This window comes from Balaenoptera acutorostrata, chromosome 8 (assembly GCF_949987535.1).
Source record: "Balaenoptera acutorostrata chromosome 8, mBalAcu1.1, whole genome shotgun sequence".
In the NCBI taxonomy this organism is placed as follows: domain Eukaryota; kingdom Metazoa; phylum Chordata; class Mammalia; order Artiodactyla; family Balaenopteridae; genus Balaenoptera; species Balaenoptera acutorostrata.
This window is the reverse complement of record NC_080071.1, coordinates 105,687,145-105,702,756: the sequence shown is the minus strand read 5'-3', so window position 1 is coordinate 105,702,756 and position 15,612 is coordinate 105,687,145. Positions and strand designations below refer to the sequence as shown.

At 39.6% G+C, this 15,612-nt stretch overlaps 1 protein-coding gene across 2 annotated transcripts in view; it reads left to right on the top strand.

Annotated features, from left to right (window-relative positions):
- The window catches only part of CNTNAP5 (contactin associated protein family member 5), an 881,311-nt gene that overhangs the window by 406,220 nt on the left and 459,479 nt on the right, over positions 1–15,612 (top strand). For both annotated transcript variants that reach the window (XR_009009129.1, XM_007169254.3), the window contains exon 5: positions 6,568–6,771. Coding sequence is in view for 1 of the 2 variants with exons in the window: in XM_007169254.3 (XP_007169316.3) it covers positions 6,568–6,771 (204 nt within the window). In the remaining variant the exon portion in view is untranslated. The remainder of the gene's footprint in view (positions 1–6,567; positions 6,772–15,612) is intronic.

The window sequence follows — 15,612 nt, the reverse complement described above, 5'->3', positions numbered from 1 at the left end:
GAGCTACTGCTCTGATTGAATTGGGTCTGTGAGTATAAGAGAAAGTGCAAAGAGCAGGGGCCACAAGGAAATTAATATCAACTTGTAAGGAAAAGAAAGCTTCCATTCAACATTATCTTTCCTTAAATGGGAATTTTCTTCCTCATACACACTCCCCAGGCATGCCTGATTCTCCCTGGACAGAGGCATGCAGAGTCTCCCCGTCCACGAGGTGCTCATCTCGTGTAATCTTCACACCAACCCCCCATTTTCTCATGAGGAAACATTTAGGGCTTCAGTGTCAAAAAACTCATTATCGTGTGTATACCTTTGGGCAAGGTACATAATCTTCCCGAGCTTCAGCTTCTCCTTTTTACAAATGGGGAACAATATGGACCTCCAAGACTGTTAAGAAGAACTTTAAATTAGGCAAAAATATGTTAATTAGTTTCTTTTTCCCCTAGAGAATGCTTAATCCAAAGGAAGAAATCTGTACGAGTGGTTTAGAAAAGCTGTGATAGAGAATGCAGAGGATATATTTAGTTTTGTCAGTTATTTTCTTGGTGCCCTTAAAACTATATTCTGAGATGATCACACACTTCTTCATTTGCCAATAGGATCCTTCTTTAACCTTTATGCACCTTGCAACACTTTCTTCATTTTTTTTCCTGTTTCTTTTTCATATTGTTAAAGAGAATCTTGTTTCAAGATGCATGTAAAACGTTACTGAAGATGTGGATCTCCATAACCAGACCCCATGCTGCAAATTAAGTACCCAAGGAGAGGATCAGGACAAAGGGGTTATGATAATATCTAATGAGGAAAACCCAGCATATGATAGAATTGTTTTTCTTAAGAGCGATGCTATAAAAATGTGGTACCTTATTGCCATCATTTAAAATCTGCTGTAGCCAAGTTTGGAATCTGAGTACTTCAAATAGCTCCTGTGTCTGGGGGAATTACGGAGTATTCAGTGGGGGAAAACTTTAATCCTTGTTAAACACATTTTTTACACTGTTTCTCCATCTGTGAAATGGCTGATGAATTTTGCATGTGACTTAATTAATATTGCAAAGGTCCAGGGTATTTGTCTGAGTTCTCTTAGATTGGCAAAGTGTTTCTCTCACTGGCCTTCAGTGGTGTTAGGAGGAAAGCTGCCACCCTTCTGAGCTCTCTAAAGAGAGCCTCTCTTCTCTGCTCTCATGAGCATCTGTGAATAACTCAGGAATCGTGTCCCCAGTGGCTGAGTGCATGCCTCCAGAGAAATGAATTCTTTGAGTGTGGATAGGCAACCTGGCTCTTGTAGGGTGTGGGGTGGGGGGGTCATGGGAGAGGAAGTCAGGGGACCATTGGCAGCATCGCCCTCAGACACAGGTACTGCACTAGGTCACTAAGTCATTTCACAGGAAGTGCTCAGCTCTGAATTAATGAGGAGATTAATACACATTGAAACCCTCTTCTCAAGGGATGCACTGTCCTGCTGGAGAGCTGGAAACCGACCAAGTATCAAAAGCTGGTTGGGAGGTGAATTATTGAGGGAGTGGCAGGGTGCTTAGTGGGAGACTAACTCATGGGAGGAAGCTGTTAGGGAAAGGGCCCAGCACTAGACTGATGAGCTGGGTGTTAGAGGACCAACCAGAGAGGAGTGGCACTTGGGAAGGTGTTCAGCACACTCAAAACTTGGCTAAGTCCCATGCGATGGGTTGGATTCCCGGCTCAGCCATTTGCAAACTGTGTACTCCTTTTGCCATAGTGTCCTTATTTGTAAAATAGCAATAATAAAAACAGCGCATTCCTCATAGTGTTACCGAACGTAAGTTCATGTGCTCAACGCACAGTGAGGCCAAACAAACTGAAACATCAAGAGTGGGGAGCAGAGAAAAGTTTATTGCAGGGCCATGCAAGGAGAACGGGTGGCTCGTGCCCTCAACTCCCAAACTCCCCTCAGGGTTTCAGCAAAGCATTTTTAAAGCCCAGGCGTGGGAGGGGCGTGGTTGGTTGTTGAAAACTTCTTGGTGTTTGAATCCTTTGTTCTTGCAGCTGTCCGCATAGGTCAGGTCATGATGTTCCTGTAAACCTCCAACAAGACAAATGCTATTCTCTATTCTGCAACTTTTTATCTTTATATGAATGAGAAAGTGTTACACCATTGAAGGTCAGAGTCTTGAAAATGGGCTATCCTGTTTATTTCAGCCTGTAGGCAACATTTTTAAAACAAAAGCAATAGAATGCAAAGGTAAAAGAAACAGATCTAATAGGGAGTCAGATTTATTCTTCCCTATTATGGTAAGTGATTGATAGGATTGAATAAGTTCATGCACAAAAAACATTTAGAGAGTTACAGGGCTCAAGGTGTGTGCTCTGTACATGTTGTCCTAACCGCCGCCCCCCATACACACTTAGGTATATGAGTATGACAGACACATAGATACACACTGAAAATACAGCATGCTTGGGGTGGGATGAGGGTTGGGGAGAGAAGTAGAGGATGAGGTGTGGAAGGAGGACAGAGACAGATTGAATTGAATTCTTAATGCATTGAGTTTCCTGAAGGGCTTTAGCAAAGGTGATGTGAACATGACAGAATGGGTCAGAGGGAGGCTGCAAAAGTTGGATCTGGGAGGGCAGTTGTGGGGCTATTTTAAGAATATGGAAAGTGATGAAGGCTTGGAGGAATGCCTGCTCAATGCGATGTGAGGGATACTGAACCCCAGGCTCAAACAGATTTCCTTTGTACCATGTTCTTGATACCATCTTTACATCATGCTTCAAATCTTTACCACTGCAGTAATGTCTTTGGATTAATGATGGAATGAGGGAATGGAATGTTATTGAGTGACTATTAATTTCCAGGTATGATTTATGTAATTCTCATAATGGCTTTTAGGGTAGGTTTCTCTTAGCTCTGTTATACAGATAGGACACTGAAACTCGGAGAAGTCAAGAAAGTTGCCTCAAGTCCCCCAGCTAGTAAATAGCAAAACCAGAGTTGAAACCCGGGTCTGTGAGACTTCAACAATATATTTTTTTCCCATCCTATTGATTGGCTCAGTTTCCTTAAGATCTCATGGCAACATGGAGCTGTGTTTTCTTAGAGGTAACCTATGTCATCACTGCTTATGGCATCGATTAAGTCCCTACATTAGCTAGACATCAGAGGGATTGAAATGAAGATCATGAATGCTGGGATGGATTGGAGAGAGAGGAGATAGTGTCTTGGAGTGGAGCGTCTGGGTGCTGCAGACCGAGACAACCAGATCAGGGCGTCTCTTGTCAGCAGTAACTCAAGATTCCATGCTTATTTATGTCAGAACTCACCTCACTTCCATAGTCATATACAGTGTTTGAGCTTTAAACTGTTCCCATAGCACTGGGTGCTCCCTTCTATTTTAACTCACAACCTATTAGTGTCACGGCCCGCCAATTGTATATGCCATGCTCCCTCACTCAGCACTAAAGCTCCTAAGGACCCAGTTCGTAACCCAGAGTCTGGTGCAGAGCCAGAGGGGAGACATCAGAAGAGACCATGAAGATACAGGTGCAGACCCTGCACTCAAAGAATTTCAAGTAGAGTTTGAGAAGCTGAAATATGGCAGAACAGGAAACTTGGAGCCAGCTTGCATTCCCTGGGCAGTAAACCGTTGAATCAAAAAGTGAAATAGCATTATTTTGGGTGAGAAAGTGGGATGCCAGCACTGGGGAGGAATGCCAAGTCCTCCATGTATCCTAAACACTACTAATACTCCTACTATCTGTTATTGGTTTAACACAAATAACGTGACAGACATGATGGCATCCCTTTGTACAAACTGTCGCTTTATATGGATAAGCACATTTAATGCTCACAGCAGTCTTCTCTGAAGGGTGTAATTACCCCACTTTATAGATGAGGAAGTCAAGGCTTAGGGATGTAGAGATGCCAAAGCAACACAGTTAACAAGTTATGACCATCACAGCTTAACATCCGTGATCTTATCTGCATTACGATCCTCATTATTCTATGATGGATGCTGGCTTGCTATCTGTAGCCTCCATTTGGTTTTCGTAGAGTCTGGTTCAGAGGACAGAGGCAGGAACATGGATGGGGTGATATGGGGAGAGTCTGAGAGAGCGGGGGATTTGTGAAAATCCCTCTGTACCTAGACTATTTCATTTTAGGATCTCGGGAGTCATCAGCAAGCTTTTGGTTAGAACCACTTGATTCCAGAGGAATAAATTGTGAAATGGTATTTTTAAATTAATTACAGGAAAAGTATGATTTCGTTTTTATTTTCATTTCAAAATTTCAGCTTTCCAAAGGATGTTTCTATATGCTTAGTCAAAAAAAACCCCTGTGTATGTTCAAAGTGAGGATTTTAATTGCTTGGTGAATAATAAAAAATTGAGTTATCCCAAGTACTTGATTTCAAATAAGAATAATTTCACCCCCACACACACCCATTCGCCACCATCCCACCCACATAAGATGGTATATAATGAATCTGTTTTAAGCTATAATTAAATAGCCTTAACGTTTTTCTATTATAAAAGTAATAAAAGTTTTTTGTAAAACTTTTTATGATGAAAAACTAGGAAAAGTAATGTAAAAATAAGCTATAATAACACCTCCTAGATAGAGTCACTATTAATTTATTTTAAAGGCTATTTTTTAGAGCAGTTTAGATTCACAGCAAAATAAAAAGGAAGGTACAGGGATTTCCCATATACCCCCAGCTCCCAAAAATGCAAGTTCCCCTCCCCCATTATCAGCGACCCCCATCAGAGTGGTACATTTATTACAATTGACAAACCTACGTTGACAAATTGTAATCACCCAAAGTCCATAGTTTACATTATGGTTCACTATTGTAGTTGTACATTCTGTGAGTTTAGACAACTGTATAATAACATGTATCCATCATTATAGTATCATGGAGTATTTTCAGTGCCCTGGAAATCCTCTATGCTGTGCCAATTTATTTTTCCCTCCCATTAACCCCTGGCCTCCACTGATCTTTTTACTGTCCCATAGTTTTGCTTTTTCTAGAATGTCATATAGTTGGACTCATACAGTAGACTTTTCAGATTGGCTTTTTTCACTAAGTAATATGGGCTTAAGTTTTTTTTTTTTTCTTCTTTTTTTTCATGGCTTGATAGTTCATTTCTTTTTAGTGTTGTATAATATTCCAGTGTCTCAGTGTACCATCGTTTAGTTATCCATTCACCTGCTGGAGGACATCTTGGTTGCTTCTAATATTTGGCAATTATGAATGAAGCGCTATAAACATCTGCGTGCAGGTTTTTGTGTGGACATGAGTTTTCAGCTCCTTTGAGTAAATACCAAGGAGCTAGGTTGCTGGATAGTATGGTAAGAGTACACTTAGTTTTGTAAGAAACCACCAAACTGTCTTCCATTGGCTGTACCATCTTGCATTCCCACTGGCAATGAAGCAGAGTTCCTGTTGCCCCACATCCTCACCAGCACTTGGTGGTGTCAGTGTTCCAGAGTTACACCATTCTAATAGGTGTGCAGTTAACAGCATCTCATTATTTTAATTTGCATTTCCCTGGTGACATGTGACATGGAGCATCTTTTCAGATACTTATATGTCATCGGTAGATATTCTTTGGTGAGGCGAGACTCCTCATATTTGAAAGTTGCTAAGAGACTAGATCTTAAAAGTTCTCATCACAAGAAAAAAAATTCTATAACTATGTATGGTGACAAACGTTAACTACACTTTTTTGCGGTGGTCATCTTAAAATATATACAAATATCTAATAATTATGCTGTACACTTGAAGCTAATATAACATTGTAGGTCAATTATGCATCATTCAAAAAGAAAAAGAAAATCCTTATTAGCTTTCCGGCCTACAATTTTCAGATATGTTTATACACATCTACTACATAAGCTTATCTAAATTATGATTACCGGGCCTTCTCTTTTTGCTTTCACAATAATGAATGAACATTTTTGTATGTGAAAACTAAAATGATAGATACCATCAGCACAAGATAAGGCAGGCATGAGAAGGATGCAAGGTATTTGCCCTCTCTGTTCAAATAGTAAGTCTTCTTTTACTGCATATTCTTTTCCATTGAACCAAAAGGAAACCTCAGAATCCTTCTCAGTGCAGATCTAGGAAGACAGTACTATTCAGAGCTGAAATAATAAGCTATATATTTCATCTCCAACCTTGAGCCTGAGACGATGGGATTAAATTGACTCCAACTATCAGAAGCAAATTATTAAGGAGGATAAATCATGAGAGATTATTACAACCAGGCATTTGACACAATAGAGCCTGACAAAGGTACCTGTGGTATTCGCACCCTGTCCCTTCAAGCAAAAGCTGACAGCACTAATGAGAGCTTTTACTTCTCAGCTAATGATCAGTTCACTCTGACTGTGTGATGGCTGCTTGTAAATGAATATTTCCCCTCAATCTAATTAGATTGGGTCTAGACTCTATGTTTCCCAGTGAGTCGGTACCTTATAGACGTCAGGAACATTTCTATTAATTGGACAACTAAGATGGGAAAGAAGGAAAAGCAATTCTGAGGATGTGCTCTGATTTTTCTCCCCCTCTCTCTCTTTGTGCCTAGAATCAGACATCGCCGACTTTGATGGCCGAAGCTCCCTTCTGTACAGGTTCAATCAGAAACTGATGAGTACTCTCAAAGATGTGATCTCCCTGAAGTTCAAGAGCATGCAGGGAGATGGGGTCCTGTTCCACGGAGAAGGACAGCGTGGGGACTACATCACCCTGGAGCTCCAGAAGGGGAGGCTCGCCCTGCACCTCAACTTGGGTAGGTCCCTGCCCATGTCAGGCTACGGGGAAATCCTTTTGCAGCAGGTCAGCATTCCTTATCCTCCTAGTGTATCAGTTAGAAGTTCCTGGATCACAGTCTAAGTGACATATTTTCCTTATGCAGGTTGGAGAAGAAAAATAGCATGTTTAAGCCATAAACAGCATTCTTTAAACACGGTAATTTTGGTAGGTAGGGAGAGCTACAAGCTAATTGTTTGTTCTTTCTTTTTCTTCCTTTTTCTTTTTCTTTTTCTTTTTTTCTTTCTTTCTTTCTTTCTTTCTTTCTTTCTTTCTTTCTTTCTTTCTTTCTTCTTTCTTCCTTCCTTCCTTCCTTCCTTCCTTCCTTCCTTCCTTCCTTCCTTCCCTTCATCTTTCTTTCTTTCTCTACGTATTTCTCTTTTTTTAGTAACGAACTTTAGCTTGAGCAAGTTTAAACACACACACGTACACACACACACACACACACACACACACACACACGCACATGTATTATAATGAGGCTTTTGCTCACAGTCTATTGTAATTGTTACATTTATGAAAGTTAAGTTCTGGGGGAAAATGGAGGAAAAACATTTTAATATCTTTCCTGGTTTGTTTGTTTGTTTTTTGTTTTCATTTGTTTTTGTTTTTTGTGGGGGAATAAGGGGGTCATATGTATGGCATCTAAGTTTCTGGGCATTCCCATGTCTTATTAAGGGAAATACTGTTTTCTTTAAGTGTCCGGGCTGTGCCAGGGTGAGCCCTAGATTTGCCAAATGCCAGCTAATTTAGTAGAGAATACCCTCCTTCCTTCTCTGTGTTTAGGACTCAGGCTTCCGCTGTGGGCTGGCATCCATCATCCCTGCCTCACTACTGGCAGGTCTGCATTTCTTTGTAATCAACTTCCTATCCCAGGGGAAGAAAGGGAGAGGGTCAGCCTCCTTTATGTGAAAGATGCTTTGGAAGGAAGTATGAGCCAAGTGTAGAAGGCAGGGAGTAGAGTTCCCAAAGATGAAAAGGCAAACCAAAAAAGCTCTACTGGAGAAAAAGATACCAGGACAAAGATTTAGGCTGATGAAAAAGGAAGTGACCATTTTTTATAAGAGTGAGTCCCTTTCTCCCATTGAAAATGTATTAGTTTTAGTGGAAGGGGTGGAGAGTATATTTGTGGAAGAGAATTATCACCCATCACCAAGTATTCCCTATCAAGTAGTAAAGATGGAAAGTCACGGCGGAATTCAGTTTGTAAGCTCAAGTTGGATGAAAGACTGGAAAAATCACTGATAAGTTTTATCTTTTAGTAATTATTATTTAGTAATCAATTATTTTAGTAATTAGCATAAAAATGAAGATTATTGTGAACTCATCTCCAAAGCCAAACAATGTAGATCCTTATTTTGAGGCATTTCTGAGCATCTCCTTAGCCTCATGGTGAGTATTGGCTCGGGTAGTAGGGAGAACCTCTGGATCCCAAGTTTTAACTCATAAAATTGATAACTAATGCACTAAATTAAATATTTAGCAAAAGCGTCTTTCGAAGGAGAGTCTCACTCAGAGGAGAGCAATAAGAGGATTTGCTAGTAACATAATCGGTTTTGCTCACTTACCTAAAGAAGAAATGTATCAGTGAATTCTATGAAGGGTGGGCATATAAATATTCGGCAGAAATATATCAGTCTGTTAACTGGCCTTCAATTTTTGTGAAAGGAGAATGGATGGAGTAACCCCCCGAACACACACACACCCAGTTACAAGTGGTTCACAGAGCATTGTGGGTTGTGGATAAAGTTATTATGACTTGTCAATAGTAAAGCAGGTAACACTGAATCTGTCAGTGACTGACATTTGGATTCCCAATTCCAATGTGCCATTACCACTCCATAGCTCTGCTCCAACATCCATAACCCAATGAGGTACACCAGCTTCACACACAGTAAAGCAGGATGGAAAGGAAGAGGTGTGCTCATGTGACAGATTTTATTTTATTTTATTTTATTTTTTTTCAAACATCTTTATTGAAGTATAATTGCCTTACAATAGTGTGTTAGCATCTGCTTTATAACAAAGTGAATCTGTTATACATATACAATATGTTCCCATTTCTCTTCCCTCTTGCATCTCCCTCCCTCCCACCCTCCCCATCCCACCCCTCTAGGTGGTCACAAAGCACCGAGCTGATCTCCCTGTGCTATGCGGCTGCTTCCCACTAGCTATCTATTTTACATTTGGTAGTGTATATATGTCCATGACACTCTCTTACCCTGTCACATCTCACCCCACCCCCTCCCCATATCCTCAAGTCCATTCTCTAGTAGGTCTGTGTCTTTATTCCCGTCTTGCCACTAGGTTCTTCATGGCCTTTTTTTTTTTTTTCCCTTAGATTCCATATATATGTGTTAGCATACTGTATTTGTTTTTCTCTTTCTGACTTACTTCACTCTGTATGACAGACTCTAACTCCATCCACCTCATTACAAATACCTCCATTTCATTTCTTTTTATGGCTGAGTAATATTCCATTGTATATATGTGCCACATCTTCTTTATCCATTCATCCGATGATGGACACTTAGGTTGCTTCCATGTCCTGGCTATTGTAAATAGAGCTGCAATGAACATTTTGGTACATGACTCTTTTTGACCTATGGTTTTCTCAGGGTATATGCCCAGTAGTGGGATTGCTGGGTCGTATGGTAGTTCTATTTGTAGTTTTTTAAGGAACCTCCATACTGTTCTCCATAGTGGCTGTATCAATTTACATTCCCACCAACAGTGCAAGAGTGTTCCCTTTCCTCCACACCCTCTCCAGCATTTATTGTTTCTAGATTTTTTGATGATGGCCATTCTGACCGGTGTGAGATGATATCTCATTGTAGTTTTGATTTGCATTTCTCTAATGATTAATGATGTTGAGCATTCTTTCATGTGTCTGTAGGCCATCTGTATATCTTCTTTGGAGAAATGTCTATTTAGATCTTCTGCCCATTTTTGGATTGGGTTGTTCGTTTTTTTGTTATTGAGCTGCATGAGCTGCTTGTAAATCTTGGAGATTAATCCTTTGTCAGTTGCTTCATTTGCAAATATTTTCTCCCATTCTGAGGGTTGTCTTTTGGTCTTGTTTATGGTTTCCTTTGCTGTGCAAAAGCTTTTCAGTTTCATTAGGTCCCATTTGTTTATTTGTGTACTTATTTCCATTTCTCTGGGAGCTGGGTCAAAAAGAATCTTGCTGTGATGTATGTCATAGAGTGTTCTGCCTATGTTTTCCTCTAAGAGTTTGATAGTGTCTGCCCTTACACTTAGGTCTTTAATCCATTTTGAGTTTATTTTTGTGCATGGTGTCAGGGAGTGTTCTAATTTCATACTTTTACATGTTCCTGTCCAATTTTCCCAGCACCACTTATTGAAGAGGCTGTCTTTTCTCCACTGTATATGCTTGCCTCCTTTATCAAAGATAAGTTGACCATATGTGTGTGGGTTTATCTCTGGGCTTTCTATGCTGTTCCATTGATCTATATTTCTGTTTTTGTGCCAATACCAAACTGTCTTGATTACTGAAGCTTTGTAATATAGTCTGAAGTCAGGGAGCCTGATTCCCCCAGCTCCATTTTTCGTTCTCAAGATTGCTTTGGCTATTCGGGGTCTTTTGTGTTTCCATACAAATTGTGAAATTTTTTGTTCTAGTTCTGTGAAAAATGCCAATGGTAGTTTGATAGGGATTGCATTGAATCTGTAGATTGCTTTGGGTAGTAGAGACATTTTCACAATGTTGATTCTTCCAATCCAGGAACATGGTATATCTCTCCATCTATTTGTATCATCTTTAATTTCTTTCATCAGTGTCTTATAATTTTCTGCATACAGGTCTTTTGTCTCCTTAGGTAGGTTTATTCCTAGATATTTTATTCTTTTTGTTGCAATGGTAAATGGGAGTGTTTTCTTAATTTCACTTTCAGATTTTTCGTCATTAGTGTATAGAAATGCAAGAGATTTCTGTGCATTAATTTTGTATCCTGCTACTTTACCAAATTCATTGATTAGCTCTAGGAGTTTTCTGGTAGCATCTTTAGGATTCTCTATGTATAGTATCATGTCATCTGCAAATAGTGACAGCTTTACTTCTTCTTTTCCGATTTGGATTCCTTTTATTTCTTTGTCTTCTCTGATTGCTGTGGCTAGGACTTCCAGAACTATGTTGAATAATAGTGGTGAGAGTGGGCAACCTTGTCTTGTTCCTGATCTTAGTGGAAATGGTTTCAGTTTTTCACCATTGAGGACAATGTTGGCTGTGGGTTTGTCATATATGGCCTTTATTATGTTGAGGAATGTTCCCTCTATGCCTACTTTCTGCAGGGCTTTTATCATAAATGGGTGTTGAATTTTGTCAAAAGCTTTCTCTGCATCTATTGAGATGATCATATGGTTTTTCTCCTTCAATTTGTTAATATGGTGTATCACATTGATTGATTTGCGTATATTGAAGAATCCTTGCATTCCTGGGATAAACCCCACTTGATCATGGTGTATGATCCTTTTAATGTGCTGTTGGATTCTGTTTGCTAGTATTTTGTTGAGGATTTTTGCATCTATGTTCATCAGTGATATTGGCCTGTAGTTTTCAGATTTTATTTTAATTGCAGACAGGTGCTAGCTATTTATAATGGGGAAAGTTCATAACCCCCAAGCCTCAGTTTACTTATTTCTAACCTGGGGTTATTAATAACTATCTTCCAGGGCATGAACATGAAAGCTAAAAATATTCAAAATGAATTTTCTTTGTCAGTATATAAACACGGTGAAGCTCTTAATATTACTCATCATTCAACCAACAATATCTGAATGTCCCACACCCTGTGCTATGCGGGTCTTCCTGGAAAGAAATGGGTATTTTAAGGTAAAGAAGACCCGCTCCATGCTGCGATATAAAGAATGCAGAATAATTCTCTCTTTCCAGATTCCATCTGCCCCATATTTCTAACTGTGGTGGCGATAATGGAAAATCTCCTTTAGTCTGTTTTCTGCAGAGTTTGGAATTTCTTTATCTTTTCATCTGCTTATGGATTTTACTCATTTCCATCCGTTTACCATGACTGTTTCCTGTACTTATCTCTTTTAAGCAGTCACCTAGGATACTTGTTAAATAGCACAGATTTCTATGTTCCTTCTCTAGAGAGATGCTGACATACATTAGTACTTTAGCTCTGCGTAACTCTGTTACAGCCAGCAGATTTCTGGAAGCACTAAGTTAAGGGGAAAGGGGGAATGATAATCATTTTGATTTGCCCATAAGAGAAAATCTGTAACATACGTTCCACAAGGGCAAGATAACACTTTGTTCATAACTGTAGCTCCGGAAACTAGGAGAGCACCAGCCTGAAGTAGGTACTTGAGACAAATTGAGTACATTGGAAAAAGTGGTTTTCATCTCACATATCAGAGCCTGACACAAATATACATTATTCTCATTTGGCTTGCTGACTCCCAAGCCTGAGCTACTCTCCCCGCTATGATATTTGCAGAATACCCACAATGTGCCAGTATCCTATCCAATCCTCAGAGCAGCCCTATTAGGTACATAAACATTAGTTCCAATTTACCCATGTGGAATATTAGGCTGAAGGAGGATATATCACCTGTTCAAATTACACAGCTAGAAATTAGCATAGCCACAGTTAAAATCCAGTTATATTTACCAGTTTTTAAACTTACTTTCAGATTATAAAATATATGTCAGTTTTAGAAAACTTGAAGGAAAAAAAAACACTCTATAAAGAAGGGAAAAATCACTCAAAATCCTACAACTCAGTCATCCTTCTATTAACATTTTTGTATATTTTCCAAGTGTTTTCCTTAGCTATTTATGTAAAATTTTTACATATGATGGAAAATTCATGTTCTTCCCAGGTTGCCACACAGCCTTCAAAGAGGAAAGAGTTCATACCATCCATGATCAAGCTCTTTTTTTAAATAAATGAATCAAGAAATAAAAAGGAAGAAAGAGAGAGAGCAAGAGGAGGAAGGGGGGGGAGGCAGAATCCTAAAATCCAAGTTAATGGGCTGCAAAATGGTGCTGGGACAATGGCCAATGAAGGAGGAAGGGGAGGAAGTTTCTCTCTACCCAGCTGACGTGGACACTGCAGAAGTGTTTCCTTTAGTGACGGTTCTCCAGTTCCGTATCTAATCTGTGGCTTTACAATTCAGAAATTCAGGCTGAGTAGAGAGGTTCAGTACCATGGACAGCTGCATGAGCTGTACCATGGCCTTTGGAGGTATACACAGTGTGCTGTGGTTCTTCACAAGTGATGCCTTTTGCCGATATTCTGATTCCTATTACCTAGTTACTCCTATGGAGGCTGACTTGGAAAGATCATTTCAATGCTGCAGTTGAACTTGGTGTTTGACTACTTTCTTCGGGCAGAGCAGTGAGATGTCTAGAGCTACTAATGGGAGAGAGATTTCTTCTCTCAGTCCGTAAGGGGATTCATAAAGATTCCTCTTTCCACGCTACACATCTCATTCAGATCACCTGTGGCAGTTTGCCCTCTGTAGAATTACAACAGCTCAAACCCATATATGCAGGTGGGAGAATCAAAGAGCGGAGGCATTACGTGACCGGGGAATTGTGGTGAGAACTAAATAAAACATCAATAGCACATGCAGGTCATTCATCCTTACAAGAGTCCAGCGCCTTTGAACTGAGGCATAATGTTTGCGTAATATGGCAGTCGTAGGAAAGCGAGAGTCTCGGCATAGCATAACCACGTGTGGAGCACAGTGTCCTTGGGGGGCCAAGTATGGGTTCAGAGGCAAAGCATTTGACTGCATAACCAACGCATTGAGATAGCTTGGGATATCAGTGAACAGTCTGTACATTCTCCAGAGGGTCCAATGAACGTTTACTTTAGCTTTTTGAAATTCAAGCATTTTGATAAGCCAACTCATATGTATTCATAAAACATTTATTGTGTTTCTGGACTTGGACTAAATACTACGAAAGATGTTTTTTAACGTTACCATTTTTTGAGAGCCCTCACTTAGGCACTGTGCTAGACATTTTACATATATATTTCATTTGTATCACATGGCAGTCCTACAAACTATATCCAAACCCATTTTACAGATGGAGAAACTGATGGTCAGTGATGTCCAGTAGGTTGCCCCGGGCCACATAGGTCACGTAGATGCATAGCCGTAAACCCAAGATTAGAACACTCTCCAGTCGAACCCCAAGTTCCTGACATTAATCATTAAAATGTTATAAACCTTCATGAAACAATTACAAATTAAATATCAGGAAGTTGGTATCCATGTGTTATATTTTGAGAATGGAGAGACCAGAGTAGGATAAAGGAGTCCAGAAAGCCTTCCTGGATCCACCTTGAGTTAGCTGGAGATTTCATTACAAAGAAGAAAGGAACACAGTCATTTCAGACAAAGTGTCAGTAGGATAAGTTGTGCCACATTTTATATAAATTGTGTCATTCTTATAATAAGAATTCACTGAACAAGTACATTAAGCCAGGCACTGAGCTATGCACTGGAGGTTAAAAGTTGAATTTACCAGTTCTGATTTTCAAGGAGGTCCCGGCCTAGTAAAATAATTATTGTAATTTACTTTCTAATTTTGTAATATTAACTAAAAATATATAATTAGGTATCATCAAAACCACATACCATAATTGTATTAAGATAGCATTTTTTAAGATAACAAAGTCACAGAAGATGGATACAACTTAGGAGTCAGACTTGAACCATGACTCCTAAATCTAGAGAATGTTCTATTGAATAAAATTTAGAAAATTTTTAACGACTTTAACAATACAAGAAAGATGTATTTCATTGCTTTTGTGATACATAAGGATTTGCTCTGATCTCAGGGTCAAGTCCACTGCAATCGCATGGCGTCCTGTTAGTTTCTATTTTCTTCGGAAGGCTTCACTTGAGTGCTTAGGAGAACATTCATCAGCCCTGAATTCGGCTAAACAAGGGTCTTTATGCTCCTGGATAACCTGTAAAGGTGAAATTTGCCTTCATCTTCTACATCATGCCCTCCCCTCTTAGGGTTGCCCCATGTTCCTTTTCCACAACTCTCGGCTTCCCAATCCATCAAATCCTTTTCTTGGTATTCTGATTAAGCTATATAAGCTCACACATATGTATGGTGGAAAGCAGATGGCCAGGACATAAGAAATGAGGGTAAGTGGGAGTATCAATTTTTCCAGTAAGGGTAGTGGTAAGAGCATTAGCTTTGGAGTCAGAGCTTGGTTGTAACCCTAATTCTTTGTGTCCTCAGGTATGTCTTGTAGCTTCTTTGAGGTGCAGCTTTTTGTAAGGCTGTGTTCAGGAATAATGGAAACAACCTATGTAAAATGCTTACCTCACTTAGTAGAAGAGAACCTTAAAAATACAAGTGAATACCAACATCGATAACCTGAACAACTAAGGTGGGAAGGTTAGTTCTGAAGATCGGGTGGAGGTAGGCATTGGTGACTTCCGTGTGAGTGGTCCCCTATCTCATCAACAATAAATCAAGCCCTTTCCAACGTGACTTTCTGTTGAAATACAATCTTAAAAAAGAAAGTTTCTGTTCCCTTTTGCTAGGCTATATGATATCCACAGATTGTGGGAGTTAAAGTGCCATCCATGTTTAAACTGTTAAGACCAAGCAAGATTTAATCAAAGAAGACTTTGGGTGAAAACACTGCAATATACCTGCCCTTAGCCAGAAAAATGTTAGTTCCAAGGATGAACAATTTGACATGCTTATCCACAGTATGTTGGGGATGGGGGTGGGGGAGAAGAGCAAGTTAGAAATATTTTGCAGTCATTTCAAGCTTCCTATAAAAATTGCCATATGCTTTAG